The sequence below is a fragment of the Oncorhynchus kisutch genome, linkage group LG4 (genome assembly GCF_002021735.2).
Source record: "Oncorhynchus kisutch isolate 150728-3 linkage group LG4, Okis_V2, whole genome shotgun sequence".
NCBI lineage: Eukaryota > Metazoa > Chordata > Actinopteri > Salmoniformes > Salmonidae > Oncorhynchus > Oncorhynchus kisutch.
In genome coordinates this window covers 51,515,989-51,534,970 of record NC_034177.2, presented here as the reverse complement: position 1 = coordinate 51,534,970, position 18,982 = coordinate 51,515,989, and the positions used below count along the sequence as shown (strand labels likewise).

General features: G+C 39.2%; 1 protein-coding gene across 2 annotated transcripts; it reads left to right on the top strand.

Moving 5' to 3' along the window:
- Positions 1 to 2,035: 2,035 nt before the first annotated feature.
- Positions 2,036 to 9,977, top strand: LOC109888728 (troponin I, slow skeletal muscle-like). Of its 2 annotated transcripts, XM_020479900.2 has the most exons (8): positions 2,036 to 2,136; positions 6,253 to 6,284; positions 6,396 to 6,450; positions 7,095 to 7,226; positions 7,882 to 7,971; positions 9,066 to 9,239; positions 9,445 to 9,529; positions 9,641 to 9,977. In XM_020479900.2, exons 2-7 carry the CDS (start codon positions 6,274 to 6,276, stop codon positions 9,523 to 9,525), a joined length of 543 nt encoding a protein of 180 aa, XP_020335489.1. In that variant the 5' UTR covers positions 2,036 to 2,136; positions 6,253 to 6,273; the 3' UTR covers positions 9,526 to 9,529; positions 9,641 to 9,977. The 2 variants fall into 2 exon arrangements, with proteins under 2 accessions (XP_020335489.1, XP_020335488.1); XM_020479899.2 differs by having other exon boundaries at positions 9,445 to 9,977.
- Positions 9,978 to 18,982: the final 9,005 nt, after the last annotated feature.

Here is an 18,982-nt window from a genome sequence, read left to right as displayed (position 1 = left end):
ATACGTACAGTATGTGTTATGGCTTTTCAACCTCTGCCATATCGTGGATTCAGTGTTATCTATCAAAGGGTTTTCTTTAATGGAAGTTTCTCTAATGTCAAACATAGAAAGTGTGGTGTACCACAGGGAAGCTCTCTAGGCCCTCTACTCTTTTATATTTTTACCAATGACCTGCCACTGGCATTAAACAAAGCATGTGTGTCCATGTATGCTGATGATTTAACCATATACACATCAGCAACCACAGCTAATGAAGTCACTGAAAGCCTTAACAAAGAGTTGCAGTCTGTTTTGGAATGGGTGGCCATTCCATAACATTCTGAACATCTCTAAAACTAACGGCATTGTATTTGGTGCAAATTATTCCCTAAGTTCTAGACCTCAGCTGAATTTGGTAATGAATGGTGTGGCTGTTGAACAAGTTGAGGCGTTACCTTATATTATAAACTGTCATGGTCAAAATATATAGATTAAATGGTTGTAAAGATAGGGAGAGGTCTGTCCGTAATAAAGAGATGCTCTGCTTCTTTGTCACCACACTCCAAAAAGCAAGTTCTGCAGGCTCTAGTTTTGTCCAATCCTGATTATTGCCCAGTTGTGTGGTCCAGTGCTGCAAGGAAAGACCTAGTTAAGCTGCAGCTGACCCAGAACTGAGTGGCACGTCTTTCTCTTCTTGAGAATCAGAGGGCTGATATACATACTATGCATGTCAGTCTCTCTTGGCTAAGAGTTGAGGAGAGACTGACTGCATCACTTCTTTTTATAAGAAACATTAATGTGTTGAAAATCCCAAATTGTTTGCATAGTCAACTTACACACAGTTCTGACATACACACACTTAGCCCACCAGACATGCCACCAGGGGTCTTTTCACAGTCCCCAAATCCAGAACAAATTCAAGAAAGCGTACAGTATTTTATAAAGCCATTATTACATGGAACTTCCATCTCATATTGCTCAAATAAACAGCAAACCTGGTTTAAAAAAGCAGGTAAAGCAACACCTCAAGGAACAACGCCGTTCCCCTATTTGACCTAGATAGTTTGTGTGTATGCATTGATATGTATGCTACGTGTGCCTTTAAAACACATTTTGTATGTAGTTCTGTCCTTGAGCTGTTCTTGTCTATTAATGTTCTGTATTGTCATGTTTCAAGTTTTGTGTGGACCACAGGAAGAGTAGCTGCTGCTTTCACAGCTAATGGGGATCTTAATAAAATACCAAATACTCTAGAGAAGTCATTATTTTTGCAGTATATAAATGTTTTTAAATATTCTGCTATTTCAACAATACCGTCATCTGTAATTAATGTGTTGTTGGTTCTCCATGTAAAAAAATGATGGTGGTCTTTTCTACATGATATCATATTCTTGCAGGACCTTTGCAAAGACCAACACCAAAAGATTGATATTGTAGATGACAAACGATACAACGTTGAAATCAAAGTGGGGAAAAACAATATAGAGGTATGCTATGTTATAGTATTCCTTATGTCCACATCACCCAACCACAAACCTGTCCACAATCCTGACAAACCCTACATCATATTTTACAGTCATTTTTTATGGTAACATTCCTAGCTACAGGGCCTTTGGGAAATATTCAGACCCCTTGACTTTTTCCAAATTTTGTTATGTTACAGCCTTATTCTAAAACGGATTCAAAAGTAGTGACAAAGCAACAAAAAAAAAGTTTGACATTTTTGCACATTTTAGGAGATCCCTATGACAAAACTCCATACTCTGTATAACGTTCTAAAGGTGTAGGTATGATACTGGTCCAGAGAAAGGGTTTAGAGGTGATTGTAGCAATACATGCTACATGTCAACTTGCCACCAACGGGTGGAGTCAGAACCATGAGACAGACTGACAGTGTACCGCCCCCAAACGTCCAAGTCCATAAAAGTATTTCATTCCAGCACTTACCTGCCTGGATAACATTTAGATGCTATGTCCAACAGTAAACGTCAATGTCAGTGGGAGAGTGACTCGGACAGAGAGCAGTCTATTTTAGTGAGCCATTCACACAGGGGTTATAAACTATAAATCTGAATGATATTTCCCCTATCCGCTCTCAGCTACTCTCCCACCCTAAACTCCCTCACTCTCTCCCTCAGACTTTTCTACACCTTAAAGGTAGGGTTTGTCTCAATGACTCCTTTGGCGTAATATGAAGAAACTTACGTTTTTAAAATGTCATCTTCTGTGTGGATGAAACTTATTACATTTTAGGTTTGAAATGAATGTAGGAGGAGTTTCGCTGGTTGAGGAGAGCGGGGGAAAACAGTTTGGGAATGTGTAACTTTTCAGCGTAGGTCAATTGTATTTATTTCTGGAGGGCTGCTTGAATTCAGAATGGAAATGTATGGTATAAGATGAAGACACATTGGATTAACATTGTTCTGAAGACTGACAGTGAATAGTTAGTGTTAATTAGTTCACATGCCTTGGAATAAGTGGGTTATGGAGTCTTATTGACACCTATGCAGAGACTCTGGTCAGTTATGGAGATAAATGTTAACACCGCACATTGTAAAGCTTGGATATTCAACAAATGTTACAATGTTTAAATGTCACAATAATTATTTAAATATAACATTTTGGCAAACCTTTGTTTGTTCTCAAATAAACAAGAGCTGCGTTTGAAATTGTTAATAAATAAGGGTTTTTATTTTGAGTGTTAAAAAAACTCTTATGGATCGGGCCTTTAAAAAAAAATCTAAAATGACATACCCAAATATAAACTGCCTGTAGCTCAGGAGCTGAAGCAAGGATATGCATATTCTCGATACCATGCCGAAGTCAAGGATCAGTAGGATAGTCAGTTTTACAAGGGTATGTTTGGCAGCATGAGTGAAGGATGCTTTGTTGCGAAATAGGAAGCCAATTCTAGATTTAATTTTGGATTGGAGATGCTTAATGTGAGTCTGGAAGGAGAGTTTACAGTCTAACCAGACACCTAGGTATTTGTAGTTGTCCACATATTCTAAGTCAGAACCGTACAGAGTAGTGACGCTGGACGGGCGGGCAGGTGCGGGCAGCAATCGGTTGAAGAGCATGCATTTAGTTTTACTTGCATTTAAGAGCAGTTGGAGGCCACGGAAGGAGAGTATGGCATTGAAGCTCGTCTGGAGGTTAGTTAACACAGTGTCCAAAGAAGGGCCAGAGGTTTACAGAATGGTGTCGTCTGCGTAGAGGTGGATCAAACAATCACCAGCAGAAAGTGCAACATCATTGATGTATACAGAGAAGAGAGTCGGGCCGAGAATTGAACCCTGTGGCACCCCCATAGAGACTGCCAGTGGTCCGGACAACATGCCCTCCGAATTGACACACTGAACTCTATCAGAGAAGTAATTGGTGAAGCAGGCGAGGCAATCATAATAGAAACCAAGGCTGTTGAGTCTGCCGATAAGAATGTGGTGATTGACAGAGTTGAAAGCCTTGGCCAGGTCGATGAATACGGCTGCACAGTAATGTCTCTTATCAATGGCGGTTAGGATATCGTTTAGGAACTTGAGCGTCGCTGAGGTGCACCCATGACCAGTTCCTTTTTTTTTTAAAGGAAACACTTTGAAGTTTGTGGAAATGTGAAATTAATGTAGAAGAATATAGGCCTAGTGGTTAGAGCGTTAGAGCGTTGGACTAGTAACCGGAAGGTTGTGAGTTCAAACCCCTGAGCTGACAAGGTACAAATCTGTTGTTCTGCCCCTGAACAGGCAGTTAACCCACTGTTCCTAGGCCATCATTGAAAATAAGAATTTGTTCTTAACTGACTTGCCTAGTTAAATAAAGGTTAAAAAAAAATAAAAAAAATAGATCTGGTAAAAGATAATAAAGAAAAACGTGTTTACATAAAAAAAAATATTCCATCTTTGAAATGCAAGAGAAAGGCCATTATCTGGCTTAAGACACTTGGCGCAATTTAGATTTTGGCCAGGTGACTGCAGTGTGTGTGCAAAGTTTTAGACTGATCCAATGATCTACTATATTTCTGTTCAAAATGTTGCATCAAGTCTGCCCAAAAGTGCTTAATTGGTCAATATATACATTTTCAAGTACATAACTGTGCTCTCTCCTCAAACAACAGCAGGGCATGTTTTCACTGTATTAGCTACTGTAAATTGGGCAGTGCAGTTAGATTAACAAGAATTTCTAAGCTTTCTGCCCATATAATATATGTCTATGTCCTGGGAAATGTTCTTGTTACTTACAACATCATGCGAATCACATTAGCGCACATTAGCTCAACTATCCCGAGGGTGGGACATAGATCTGTAGAGGTCTTTAAGAGATTTAAAGTGCAGTGCATGCCCTGACATTTCCCCCAAAAGATGTAAAGTGATACAGTTTAATCGGAAAGTATTCAGACCCCTTGACTAAAATTGTTAAATAAAGAAAGGCCTCATCAATCAACACACAATACCCCATAATGAAAGCAAAACAGTTTTTTTTTGCAAATGTATACATAAAAAAAATGAAATACCTCGAAATTGAGCTCAGATGCATCCTGTTTCCATTGATCATCCTTGAGATGGGCCTTGGTCATGGAGGTGACCAAGAACCTGATGGTCACTTTGACAGAGCTGGGAGAACCTTCCAGAAGGACAATTCTCTCTGCAGCACTCCACTAATCAGGCCTTTTTGGCAGGTCTTTATGGCAGAAGCCACGACTCAGTAAAAGGCACATGACAGCCCGCTTGGAGTTTGCCAAAAGGCACCTAAAGGACTCTCAGACCATGAGAAACAAGATTATCTGGTCTGATGAAACCAAGATTGAACTCTTTGGCCTGAAAACCAAGCGTCAGGTGTAGAGGAAACCTGGCACCATCCCTACGGTGAAGCATGGTGGTGGCAGCATCATGTTGTGGGGATGTTTTTCAGCGCCAGGAACTGGGAGACTAGTCAGCATCAAGGGAAAGATTAACGGAGCAAAGAGATGCAGGACAACAGGACAATGACCCTAAGTACACAGCCAAGGCAACACAGGAGTGGCTTCAGGATAAGTCTCTGAATGGCCTTGAGTGGCCCAGCTAGAGCCCAGACTTGAACCCAATCGAACATCTCTGGAGAGACCTGAAAATAGCTATGCAGCGACGCTCCCCACCAACCTAACAGAGCTTGAGAGGATCTACAGAGAAGAATGGGAGAAACTCCCCAAGTACAGGAGGTGTGCCAAGCTTGTGGCGTCATACCCAAGAAAACTTGAGGCTGTAATCGTTGCCAGAGGTGCTTCAACAAAGTACTGAGTAAAGTGTCTGGATACTTATGTAAATGTGATATTTTATTTTGTTATTTTTAATACATTTTTTTTTTTACAGTTTTTGCTTTGTTATTATGGGGTATTGTGTATACATTGATGAGGGGAAAAAACAATTGAAACAATTTTAGAATAAGTCTGTAATGTAACAACATTTGGAAAAAGTCAAGGTGTCTGAATACTTTCCGAATGCACTGTAAATACAGTGGCAGCAGCTAATAGGGATCCATAATAAATACAAATACAAATTAGTTGGGTTATGGACTCTACAAGGTGTCGTAAGCGTTCCACAGGGATGCTGGCCCATGTTGACTCCAATGCTTCCTACAGTTGTGTCAAGTTGGCTGGATTTCCTTTGGGTGGTGGACTATTCTTGATTCACACGGGAAACCGTTGAGCCTGAAAAACCCAGTCGCGTTGCAGTTCTTGACACAAACCACTGCACCTGGCACCTGCTATTCTACCGTACCCCTTTCAAAGGCACTTAAATGTTGTCTTACTCATTCACCCTCACATCCTGTGAGCTTCAAATAAGAAGAGCCCTCTTCTGCCTTACATACTGAACACATTTCAAATACTTTTCAAATAAAATACCTCAAGTATGGACACAGGCCTCTATTGGACTTGGACACAGGGTTAACCAGCAGTGCACATTAAATGATCTAAAAGAGGTTCAATTTGGCAACATGTGCACTGGGTGTGTGACATAGCTGATGCAAATAAGGATACAACCAATCATCAATCCCCATCCTCAGCATTGGCTTAATATGTGAAAGATACACTACATTGTATTTGCAATACATTTTTCAACCAAATACATAAAAAAATTAAAAAAGACTATTACAAAATGTATATATATTTTTTAGCACCAGTTGATAAAAAGGCCGACCTGGATACTCATGAATGGTATGTAAGCCTGAATGTTCTGTTGTTTCCTTTTTTTGTTTGTGTTGAGGGTGAAAATGCTTTCTTCTCCTACCTCCAAATTTCAGGGCTAAGACAATAAGGGAAACATGGCGGACGCGTAAGTAGTGATGTTTACGTGTGCCTTGGAAAGATGAACCACATCATATAACAGAACAGCCCATCTCCATGTTCTCTATTTCTCCCCCTCTGTCATTTAATGCTGACACAGGCCCAAACCAAAAGAAAAGTCCAAGATCTCCTCAGCCCGACGATTGGGGTTGAAGGTGAGCATTTTGGCATCCATGGTCAACATAAGAACAAAACTTGTAGTCTTACACTGTCGGAACTAGAAGCACAAGCATTTCCCTACACCCGCAATAACATCTGCTAATCACGTGTATGTGACCAATAAGATTTGATTTGATTTGATTTGAGATATGAACAGTGTATAAATCAGTGGAGACTGCTGAGGGGAGACCGACTCATAATAATGGCTGGAATGGAGTCAATGGAATGGCATCAACTACATGGAAACCACACGTTTGATGCGTTTGATACCATTCCATTGAATCCATTCCAGCCATTATTATGAGCCGTCCTCCCCCTCAGCAGCCTCCAATGACAAAAACAGAACGCATGTCATAACGCGTAGCTCATGTGTAGCTCATGAACCCCGACCTCTTGTGACCTTTTGAACCTATGTTTACATTCCTTGGGATGTTTGTGCTCCTATAAACACGTGTTTGATACAATTCCACGTATTCCGCTCCAGCCATTATCACGAGCCCGTCCTCTCCAATTAAGGTGCCACCAACCTCATGTGGTAGCTTTATGTTTCCTTCCTATAGATCAGATTGCTGACAGTAGCTTTATGTTTCCTTCCTATAGATCAGATTGCTGACAGTAGCTTTATGTTTCCTTCCTATAGATCAGATTGCTGACAGTAGCTGGCCAGATGCTAGAGGTTGAGACGGAGGAGAAGAAGAGAGAAAGAGAAGAAGCTCTGGCTGAGAGAGTCCCTCCTCTCAAGCTTTCTGGCTTGTCTGTGGATGAGCTCATGGTATTATTTATTTAAACTTCAGTCTGCCAGCAGCATACCACCCTGCAATCCCACTACTGGCTATCCTCTGAAGCTAAGCAGGGTTGGTCCTGGTCTGTCCCTGGATGGGAGACCAGATACTGCTAAACGTGGTGTTGGAGGGCCAGTAGGAGTCACTTTTCTCTGGTCTAAAAAACTATGTAGGGTGCTGTCTTTCAGTTGGGATGTTAAAATAGGTATCCTGTGGTCATTTAATATCCCATGGCACTTGTTGTAAGAGTAGGGGCGTTAACCCTGGTGTCCTGGCTAAATTCCCAATATGGCCACCTAATCAGCCCCAGCTTCCAATTAGCTCATTCCTGTAACTATTCCCCAGGTTGTTGCTGTAGATGATAATTTTTCTCAGTAAAATAAGGGATGAAAATATATTTTAAAAAATGTAACTAGGTGGGTCTTGTTGAGATAAAAATCTATTTTTCAAGAGAGACCTGGATATAGACCTAGGTATACACACTGATACTCACATTGACATTGTATACAATACTGTTATGAGTGCATTTATGACGCCATGTGAGGGTGTGCATAATGTATTATAATACACGACAGTTGAAATTCTTTACAGAAAGTGTAACAAAAGAAAATATGATAAATTGGCTGTCTTTTGTTCTCTTGGCAGGATTTGTGCAAAGATCTGCACCGTAAGATCGACGTGGTAGATGAGGAGCGATACGACGTGGGACTGAAAGTAACCAAAACTGACAAGGAGGTAGGATACTCAAAAATAATTTGTAGAAAACAAATCATTGCAGAGGGAAATGACAAAAGATCAGGGGTGTAAAGATGTAAGTAAAAATAATTGAAAGTACTCTTTTATTTTTACATCACTATATTCCTAAAGAAAATAATGTACTTTTTACTCCATACATTTTCCCTGTCACCCAAAAGTACCTGTTATATTTTGAATACTTAGAAATTGGTACAATTCACACACTTATCAAGAGAACATCCCATGTCATCCCTACTGCCTCTGATCTGGCGAACTGACTAAACAAAAATGCTTAATTTGTAAATTATGTCTGAGTGTTGGAGAGTGCCGGTGGCAATCTGTAGATTTAAAAAAAAAAACTGAATGTAAGCCAGTTGAAATAATTTATACTTTTACTTTAACTTTTGATACTTAAGTATATTTTGGAAGTTACATTTACTTTTGACACTTAAAAAGCAAATATTTAATTATTTTTTGTTTAAAAAAGAAAGAAAAACATTTAAGAAAGGCCAGGGTTTGGGAAGTCAATGAGAGAAGTGAAAAATTTGGTTGTTAATTTTCTCGAAATGTCTTACGTAGCTGAACATGTCATTACTTCAACCTCATGGAAGTGACAAACAGCTTCATATCAAAGGAGTGCTTTTTATTTGACGGCCTGCACAGGTGCAGTTCAGCGAGAGTTGACCGTTCGACCCGATGACGTGTTTCTGTGTATGAACATAGCTATCCAACATCGCCATGACATCGCTACAAGCGTGATCAAGGACTTCTATTTCCGTCTTCATTCTGTGCTGTCTTTGATAATACAAAACACTGCCTCCCAACGGCTATGAGTTCACAATATTAATTAAGAGGGAACGTCAGCCACAGTACATACTCATTGCTGTACAACTGGGAAGACTATACATCTGTCCCAAATAGCACTCTATTCCCTATATAAATGCACTACTTTTAACCAAAGCCTTATAGGGCCTGGGCAAAATTAGTGCACTATAAAGGGAATAGGGTGCCATTTGGGACATTGGCAATGATCACAGTAAATGTGAAAGCCTGTATTGTGACTGAAAGTTATTATGTCCTCTGTGCTCTGCCAGTGCCATGAGTTGGGTCTGAAGATCATTGAGCTGCAGAGCAAGTTCAAGAAGCCAAGCCTGAAGAAGGTGAAGATCTCAGCTGAGATGATGCTCAGTGTTCTGCTGGGCTCCAAGCACAAAGAGACAATCGACTTCAAGTCCAACCTCAAGACAGTCAAGAAAGCAGAGGAGAAGGTAAGACTGGTCCATGCTCAGTCCGTTGTACTTCGTCAAGATGTCTACTTGCTTTTACTTGTTATATTGAGGTATTATCACAGACAGTAGAAATCTAAGAAGCTCTTCATCTCCAATCCAAATGATGAACTTGTTGTTTATTCTCACGCTAGTTTGTTTGTCAATGACTGATTGAGTGTCAATGATACATTTCTGCTGCCCACAGAAAGAGGAGGTCACCGACTGGCGTCAAAATGTGGATGCCATGTCAGGCATGGAGGGCAGAAAGAAGATGTTTGATGCTTGATAAGGTACACAAAACATTGCATGCACTGAGAAGATCAATTCCTGTAGTCAACACATTGCTACAACACAGAACTACAATTACATCTGTTTACTTTGGTATATGAAATGTTTTGCAGATTAGTGATAATTATCAAGGAAGGCTTTTCTGATTGGAAATAAAAGATGCAGAAAAGGAAAGGACAACTGAAGGTACCAATTAGAACTGTAAGAGATAACTGAGTGAACACATGGAGAAGAAAGAAAGGTTATTGACTATATTTGTTCTTTTTTTGTACATGAAATCAAAATTTTAATTTAAATAACTATATGAGACTGTTGAAGCAAATATAAATAGTTAAAATACGTTTTTATTAAGTATTAATACAATATATATTGTATCTGAGCAAATGCATGTCTTTATTTGCAACACCTGAATGTAGAAGTTACAAGACAATAAAAAAAATGGTTTGAGTATTTCAAGTGCAGTTTCTTGTTTAATGTACAATACTCCACTACCGCCTGATATCAGTGTTACATTTAGGTCTGAGAAAATTGTCTTGGTTCTCTTGACTAGGTTGGATGGGGTGCGTCTCTGCATTGCTATTTTCAGGTCTCTCCAGAGATGTTCGATTGGGTTCACGTCTGGGGTCTGGCTGGGCCACTCAATGACATTCAGAGACTTGTCCCAAAGCCACTCCTGCATTGTCTTGGCTGTGTAGGGTCATTGTCCTGCTGAAAGGTAAACCTTCACCCTAGTCTAAGGTCCTGAGTGCTCTGGATCAGGTTTTCATCAAGGATCTCTCTGTACTTTGCTCTGTTCATCTTTCCCTCTATCCTGAATAGTCTCACAGTCCCTGTCGCATGCAACCACCATGCTTCACCGTAGGGATGGTGCCAGGTTTCCTCCAGATGTGATGCTTGGCATTCAGGCCAAAGAGTTCGATATTGGTTTCATCAGACCAGGGAATCTTGTTTCTCAAGGTCTGAGAGTCTTTAGGTGCCTTTTGGCCAACTCCAAGCGGGCTGTCATGTGCCTTTGATTGAGGAGTGGCTTCCGTCTGGTTTCCGTCTCCACCATAAAGGCCTGATTGGAGGAGTTCTGCAGATATGGCTGGAAGGTTCTCCCATCTCGACAGAGGAACTCTTGAGTTCTTGGTCACCTCCCTGACCAAGGCCCTTCTCCCCCGATTGCTCAGTTTGTCCGGTTGGCCAGCTCTAGGAAGAGTCTTAGTGGTTCCAAACTTCTTACATTTAAGAATGATGGAGGCCACTGTGTTCTTGGGGACCTTCAATGCTGCATAAATGTTTTGGTACCCTTCCCCAGATCTGTGCCTCGACACAATCCGGAGCTCTCTGAGCTCTACGGACAATTCCTTCGACTTCATGGCTTGGTTTTTGCTCTGACATGCACTGTCAACTGTGGGACCTTATATAGACAGGTGTGTGCCTTTTCTAATCATGTCCAATCATTTGAATTTACCACAGGTGGACTCCAATCAAGTTGTAGAAACATCTCAAGGATGATCAATGGAAACAGGATGCACCTGGCTCAATTCCGAGTCGCATAGCTAAGGGTCGGAATACTTATGTAAATAAAGTATTTATATTTTTTATTTTGTATAAATTAGCAAACAACGTTTTTTTTACCCTGTTTTCACTTTGTCATTACGGGTTACTGTGTGTAGATTGATGAGGGGAAAAGTATCTAATCCATTTTGGAATAAGGCTGTAATGTAACAAAATGTAGAAAAAGTCAAGGGGTCTGAATACTTTACGAAATCACTGCATACTAATGTATTACTGCATCTGCATATCCCCCATCAAGAGTTAGAAGTGTTTCAACATGTACAGTATGACCTATTAATTAATAAATCAATCATCTTTTGAGCTCAAGTGCAAATTTAACTGCTTGTCAAATGATTATGGGGGCATTATGGATTGCTGTGGTTGAAATTCAAAAAATGTTCATTTTGTGAACAACAGGACAATACATTTAATACACTCTCAATATACAGGATAGAAATACTGTACGTCCAGAATCCCTTACTTACGAAAACATGTAAAAAAAAAAAAAAAAGATTTCTAATTTGTGCAACTTAGAATATTGTTGGCAGAGGTACACCTGACTTATTTTAGTGCCAGTCACTGCCAGGTACACAAAACAAAAAATGGAGGTCCTTGGGAACATTCAACTCTTATAATACAGATAAGGTTAACTCAAATCTGTGTGGTCATTGTTATTTTCCAAATTACATGGCTTTGTACAGTTGTGTGACATAGACCAAATCCTCTGAAATGCTCTTAGTTGTGTACACCACATATAATGTATCACTTACATAAACGTTATTACACTCTCACATGTAGTACAACCACTTAAACTGAAATCAAGTCACTTCATCGAGTTTGTCCCCCTTCGGTCAGTCACTGTGTATGAACAGACAACCGGACAGGTGAAAAGACACACGTAATTAGCATCCACAGACCAGAGATTGGGATCTGCAGCATTTCACAGCAAGAATGGTGAGGACAGTGAGTCTATTTTAGTGAACACCTCACGTGAGGCCGAGAATCTATGTATCTACTCACTTTCCGTCCCTCCAGCCTCGCATAGACGACTAGTAACATTACAGTAGGTTTTCTTCAAATGAAAGGTACGTTTCCAGTACTAATGTTTTGAAAGAGGTTGCTGTCAGTATGAGTAGTCACCCCAACAAAGAGAGGTCAAGTTGAAGTAGTAAATAGGAAGTTTGTCCACTTGATTTACTCAAGGATTGTTTTAGTTTGCCAACAATTTCTATTGCAATCATTTATTTTAAATTTTTATAATTGGATATTTTATGAATTATCGAAATACCAGAAAATTGTTATGTTATTTGTGTTACCTATCCTATTTTTGTGAGATGTTACAGAAGATAGCTAACCAATTAAGCTATTTATATGTACAATTTATGCAATCTAAAGTCTACAATAATTAAAAGGAGATCTCTTGGGAGAATACCTTCATAAACGAAATTATAAACCTACATAAAAGCATTATTTAATCAATGCCCCAAATACTACATTCTAGTGAGATATGTTTCTAAATACTAATAATATTGAATAAAAACTACATTAAATAAAGACCAAATACTAGTCAGACAGATTCATTGTGTTAACAGTACTGACTTTCATTGATTATTTAATGATTCCTAGATCATCTCATTTTCTGTAGTTGTATCATATGTTTTATAAACAGTCAATTGTTGTAATTCTGAACGACAGGTAGTCTAGTGGTTAGAGTGTTGGGCCACTAACCAAAAAGGTTGCTAGATCAAATCCCTGAGCTGACGAGGTACAAATCTGTCATTCTGCTCCTGAACAAGGCAGTTAACCCATTGTTCCTAGGTTGTCATTGTAAATACAAATTTGTTCTTAACTGACTAGTTAAAGGTAAAATGAAAAAAAAAACAATCCAAAATGTAAATTGATAACCTGGCAGAATTAATATGAATGTCATCCAAACCAACAACATGTTTTTAGAACGGTGAAATACATTTTTGTAAGCTCATCACTTGTATTGTCCAAAATATAGTGACATAGTTGAGAAAAACTATATTTTAGTCCATTTTAGTCCTCTTTTTCATTGATGGGGGACACACAGAACAGTAGCCATGTCTGAAGCGTAAGAATCCATGTCTTACGCTATAATAACAATATAAATATGATCATTCTCCTCTTTGTCTATTTTTCATCTTTATCTTAAATTTACTGTCTGTCCAGGCCGGTAAGTTCATTTTCATATTCAAACCGGGACAAATTAACCCTGCTCCTGTAGTTGACTATTGTTACAGGTCTAATCACAATCATTTATGCCTCATTGCCCTAGGCTAGAAGTAGCCGGTGGAACAGAACACAAAACATGTCATGTCAGGATCTTATGTTGTGGATTTTTTGGGGGACTATACAGACAACTAATTTGAGGCAGCAATAAAAAATCTAATGTATACTGTCCATTAAACATAATTAATGCTTAAATAAGAACATATTGATAATTTATATTATTGTTTATTCCATGTTCAACAATGTGCTCAAGACACCTTTTCTGCCCTGATTTCAGCCAAAACCAAAGTCAAAGATCTCTCTGCATATCACAGACTCTTGTTGAAGGTAGCTTTTATGTGTTATTTAACTGGCAGCTGTACAAGAAGCTTATCCATAATGTGTGTGTGTTGTAATTTGTGGGTAATGTGTTGTATAGATATACTGTATATAAAACATAATGCAAGTTATGCTACTATTATACTCAGGGTTGGACGGATTACTTGAAAAATGTAATCAGTTACTGTAATTAGTAAGGCAATCAATTGGTTTACTCGAAATGACATTACATTACTAATTACTTTTGGATTCCTTCCTTGGTGAGCCAGCATCTGCCTCATCAGTTTATGCTGAAGACCGATCAGTTCCCTCTTTAACTCTACCCACCCAACCCTCCAGAATCCTTGGTCAAGTGATGGCTCAACTTCCTGCTGCGTCTCTGGATGAAATTACCTCACTGGTCAGCTTCACTGTCAGGTTTCAGGGAAAGCATTCCCAACCCTCATTTTTTTATTGTGAAATTATAGACAAATCAAATCAAAGTGTATTGGTTGCGTATACAGTTTAGCAGACGTTATAGTGGGTGCAGCCAAATTCTTATGTTACTAGCCCCAAACAATGTAGTAAAATGTCAAACAAGCACACACAAAAAAATAAAAAAATAAAACACAACAAGAAATTAAGAAATGTCCGAACAAATCCAATTAACAACTCAAATAGCACTTCAACAGTTATCCAAATCCAATCTATAGGTACAGTGCAGCCACAGACTGTTCCCTCTACTACCACATGGCAAGCGGTACCGGAGTGCCAAGTCTAGGACAAAAAGGCTTCTCAACTGTTTTTACCCCCAAGCCAATAGACTCCTGAACAGGTAATCAAATGGCTACCCGGACTGTTTGCATTGTGTGCCCCCCCCAACCCTGTTTTTACGCTGCTGCTACTCTCTGTTTATCCTATATGCATAGTCACTTTAACTATACATTCATGTACATACTACCTCAATTGGGCCGACCAACCAGTGCTCCCGCACATTGGCTAACCGGACTATCTGCATTATGTCCCGCCACCCACCACCCACCAACCCCTCTTTTACGCTACTGCTACTCTCTGTTCATCAGATATGCATAGTAACCATATCTACATGTATATACTACCTCAATCAGCCTGACTAACCGGTGTCTGTATGTAGCCTCACTACTTTTATAGCCTGTCTTTTTACTGTTGTTTTATTTCTTTACTTACCTATTGTTCACCTAACACCTTTTTTGCACTATTGGTTAGAGCCTGTAAGTAAGCATTTCACTGTAAGGTGTTGTATTCGGCGCACGTGACAAATAAACTTTGATTTGATTTGGTCATTCTTGAGATGTTTCTACAACTTGGAGTCCACCTGTGGTAAATTCAATTGATTGGATATGATTTGGAAAGGCACACACCTGTCTATATAAGGTCCCACAGTTGACAGTGTATGTCAGTTCAAAAACCAAGCCATGAGGTCGAAGGAACTGTCCGTAGAGCGCCCGAGACAGGGTTGTGTCGAGCCACAGATCTGGGCAAGAGTACCAAAACATTTATGCAGCATTAAAAGTCCCCAAGTGTCCTCCATTACTTTTAAATGGAAGAAGTTTCAGCATCACTGTGCCTTCTTCAGGGTGCTGCACAGTGATGCCGAAACGTTGGTAAATAGGTCAATTAAATTGCTGGGAGATTACACACGGAGTGTGCGACTTTCTTTATTTTGATAGTTATATGTTGTCCAGAAGGACAACATCTCTACAGCACTCCACCAATCAGGCCTTTATGGTAGAGTGGCCAGACGGAAGCCATTCCTCAGTAAAGGCACATGACAGCCCACTTGGAGATTGCTAAAAGGCACCTAAAGGACTCTCAGACCATGAGAAACAAGATTCTCTGGTCTGATGAAACCAAAATTGAACTCTTTGGCCTGAATGCCATGCGTCACGTCTGGAAGAAACCTGGCACCATCCTTACGGTGAAGCATGGTGGTGGCAGCATCATGCTGTGGGGATGTTTTTCAGCGGCAGGAACTGGGAGACTAGTCTGGACCGCGGGAAAGATGAACGGAGCAAAGTATAGAGAGATCCTTGATGAAAACCTGCTCCAAAGCCCTCAGGACCTGAGACTGGGGCGAAGGTTCACCTTCCAACAGGACAAGGACCCTAAGCACACGGCCAAGATAACGCAAGAGTGGCTTTGGGATAAGTCTGGATAAGGCTAGAACCCGGACATGAACCCGAACGAACATCTCTGGAGAGACCTGAAAATAGCTGTGCAGTGACGCTCCCTGTCCAACCTGACAGAGCTTGAGAGGACCTGCAGAGAAAAATGGGAGAAACTCCCCAAATACATGTATGCCAAGCTTGCCAAAGGTGCTTCAACAAAGTACTGAGTAAAGGGTCTGAATATTTATGTAAATGTGATATTTCATATCTAAAAACCTGTTTTTTCTTTCTCATTATGGGGTATTGTAGATTGATGAGGGGTAAAAACAATTGAATCAATTTTAGAATAATGCTGTAATGTAGCAATATGTGGAAAAAGTCAAGGGGTCTGAATACTTTCCGAACGCACTGAATATACACTAGATGAAAGATGTACTAAGAATGACATGTACAGTAGTACATATATTACAGTGAGCTATGTCAAGAATCCAGTATATAAATAAATATCTGGTGTGTATAAATAGTGTGACTAAAATGCAATGTACAATAGTAGAAACATTAGAATGAGCTATGTTGAGAATATATTTAAATATATAAATACACAGTGCCTGGCAAAATGGATAGAATTGCAGGAACTTAGCTTCCAGACCAAAGTTTGGAATATAAATATATATGCAGGTGAATGGTGTTTATAGACAGTATGCAAATAGAAAAGGTGTGTTTAGCAGTAGTTATATAGGATGAGCCATGACTAGAATACAGTATACACATATAAAGTCTGTAAAACAGTATAGAAACATTATTAAAGGGACCAGTGTTCAATGACTCTCTCTACATAGGGCAGCAGTCTCAAAGGTGCAAGGTAGAGCACAGGGTGGTAGCCGGCTAGAGACAGTGTCTACATATTCTGGCCAGTAGAAGAGGAAATGGTCATTTGAATGTCTAACTCACCTTTAACATAACAGTCAGGTATAATAAACTCTTTAATAGACAGATGTAACAGATCGAAATGAAATCAGATCATTCCATGAGTTGGATGATTACTTGTGCAAATACTCTGAATGTAGATCGGCCTTCAAAGACAGACAGGTTGATTTTAGTGTACTCATTTTTACTTAAATTATAGATTTAGCTGATTTAGCTGATTTAGCTGATTTGTCATGTGTGTCATCCCAGTGCTTGGGAAGTGAACAGGATGGGGCTGTGTTGACTAATTAAAAATATATTTTTGACACAGGATCCTGATTAAATGTGGGATGATTTAGTTCTCGGTAAGTGGGGGTCTGACCTTTTTGGTTAAAAAAAGTTTCTGGGGAAAGCAACCAAGGAGAGGAAATTCTGAAGTTTGAGATTTTAAATAGATTACGGTACAACAGAAGGAAAAATCTTAAATTCCCACTGAAAGATGACTTTCGAGCTGTGCAGCTCAGCACATCTTTCAAAAAATCTGCCATTTCACTGTGTTCAAGGCAAACACTTGCAGCCCACATATCATATCAGATTAAGTAATCCAAGATGTAATCAGATGTTTTAATAACGTCATCCAATAACAAATGTTTTTTTAAGTAATCTGGTCTGATTACAGTTACTTCATTTTTCGAATCTGATGATGTAATCCTGTTACATGTCTTCTGTTACTATCCAACCCTGATTATACTACTAATACATAATAATAGTATTATACTACTAAGTAATTAATAATAGTAGTATAATAGTATTCTAATTGTAGTGTATCTATAATATTGTATCCCAGACCAAACTGGTGAAGAAGGCCACATCTCTGCTGGAGGCTGAAAAAGAGCAGAAGGGGGTTGACAGAGATACCACACTGAGTGAATGAGTTCCACCACTCAAACTCTCTGGGCTGTACAGGACCTGCAGGTACTATATGTATGAGTATATTCAGACATATTACGATGTATTCAGGAACAGTACTATGAGTATGAGTATATTCAGGTATATTCAGGTATATTTAGGTACTTGATTATGAGTGCGAAATATTCAGGTATGAATCTGCTTTCTCTTCACAGAATATTTGTAAAGTAATGCAGATTGAGGTTGTTGTTGTCGCAAATTAAAGTTTCCAAAAGTTACCAACAGATTTTCAAATTAAAATATTACAAACCGTTAACTTCATAGTATGATCTTCATAGTATGATCACACTATCCAAGTATGGGATATATTATTATGCGAATGTATAGCTACAAACTCTTTGAAGATAATAAACCTTTGTTCTGGTCGATATTCTAAAAAAGAATGTGCTACCATAAAAGCAACACAGATTTTATGGGGCAATAAAATTTGAATCAAATCAATGTACAGACAGTACATATTCGTGTTGGTATGTGAGACTTTTATTTTGAAACCTTGCTATGTGGCAATATAGATTGGAAATCTGACCATGAAAGATCATTGAGCTGAAAGGCAAAAAGTGACCTCAGTTGAAGAGGGTAAGAGTATCAGCTGAAGCAATGTTGGGGGCTCTGCTGGGAGCCAAGGTCAAAGTCTGTTGACTTCAAGGCCGACCTCAAGACTGTCAAAAAGGAGGAGAAGGTAAGGGAGGTAGTAGTTTTACATAGTAAGAGTCTCTTGCATCGTTATATGTTTTGTATGGATGCAAATCAAATGTACGTCATACGATAGATAATTCTAGTCATTCAATAGAAAATAATGTCTTATTTTTATGTAATTTGTTATGAAATTGTATTCATATGATGTAGTATGGACACACACAATGTTGGATAGTTAGAAGTTATTCATAAAATTGTGTTACTGTCAATAAAGCACTTATTAACATCGTATTATCATTGTCACTTGCATGGTCAACAATAAAAGTTAACACTGCATTTGTGTGAGTGTGCGCGTGTGTGAGTGCATGCTTGTGTGTGTATGTGTGCGTGCGAGCCTGCGCATGTCGTTTGTTTTGTGTATCAATCATAGTTTATACTGTAGTTTTTTTTAACAAAAAAAAAAAAGTACAGTATTTTCCACTTTGCAGGCAAAACATTGACATAGCAGATACTTAATAAATGTCCACATTCAGGGACTTAAAATGTACTTAAAATGTACCCAGCTAAATATGTCATGCCACGCCTTCTTCCTCCATGATGACGGTCCCAGACAGCGCGAGCCATTCCTTTCATCCGTCCATATATGGGCAGTACACGTTACACAAATCCCGCCCAAATGTGAGATTTACCGCTTCGATTGGACCA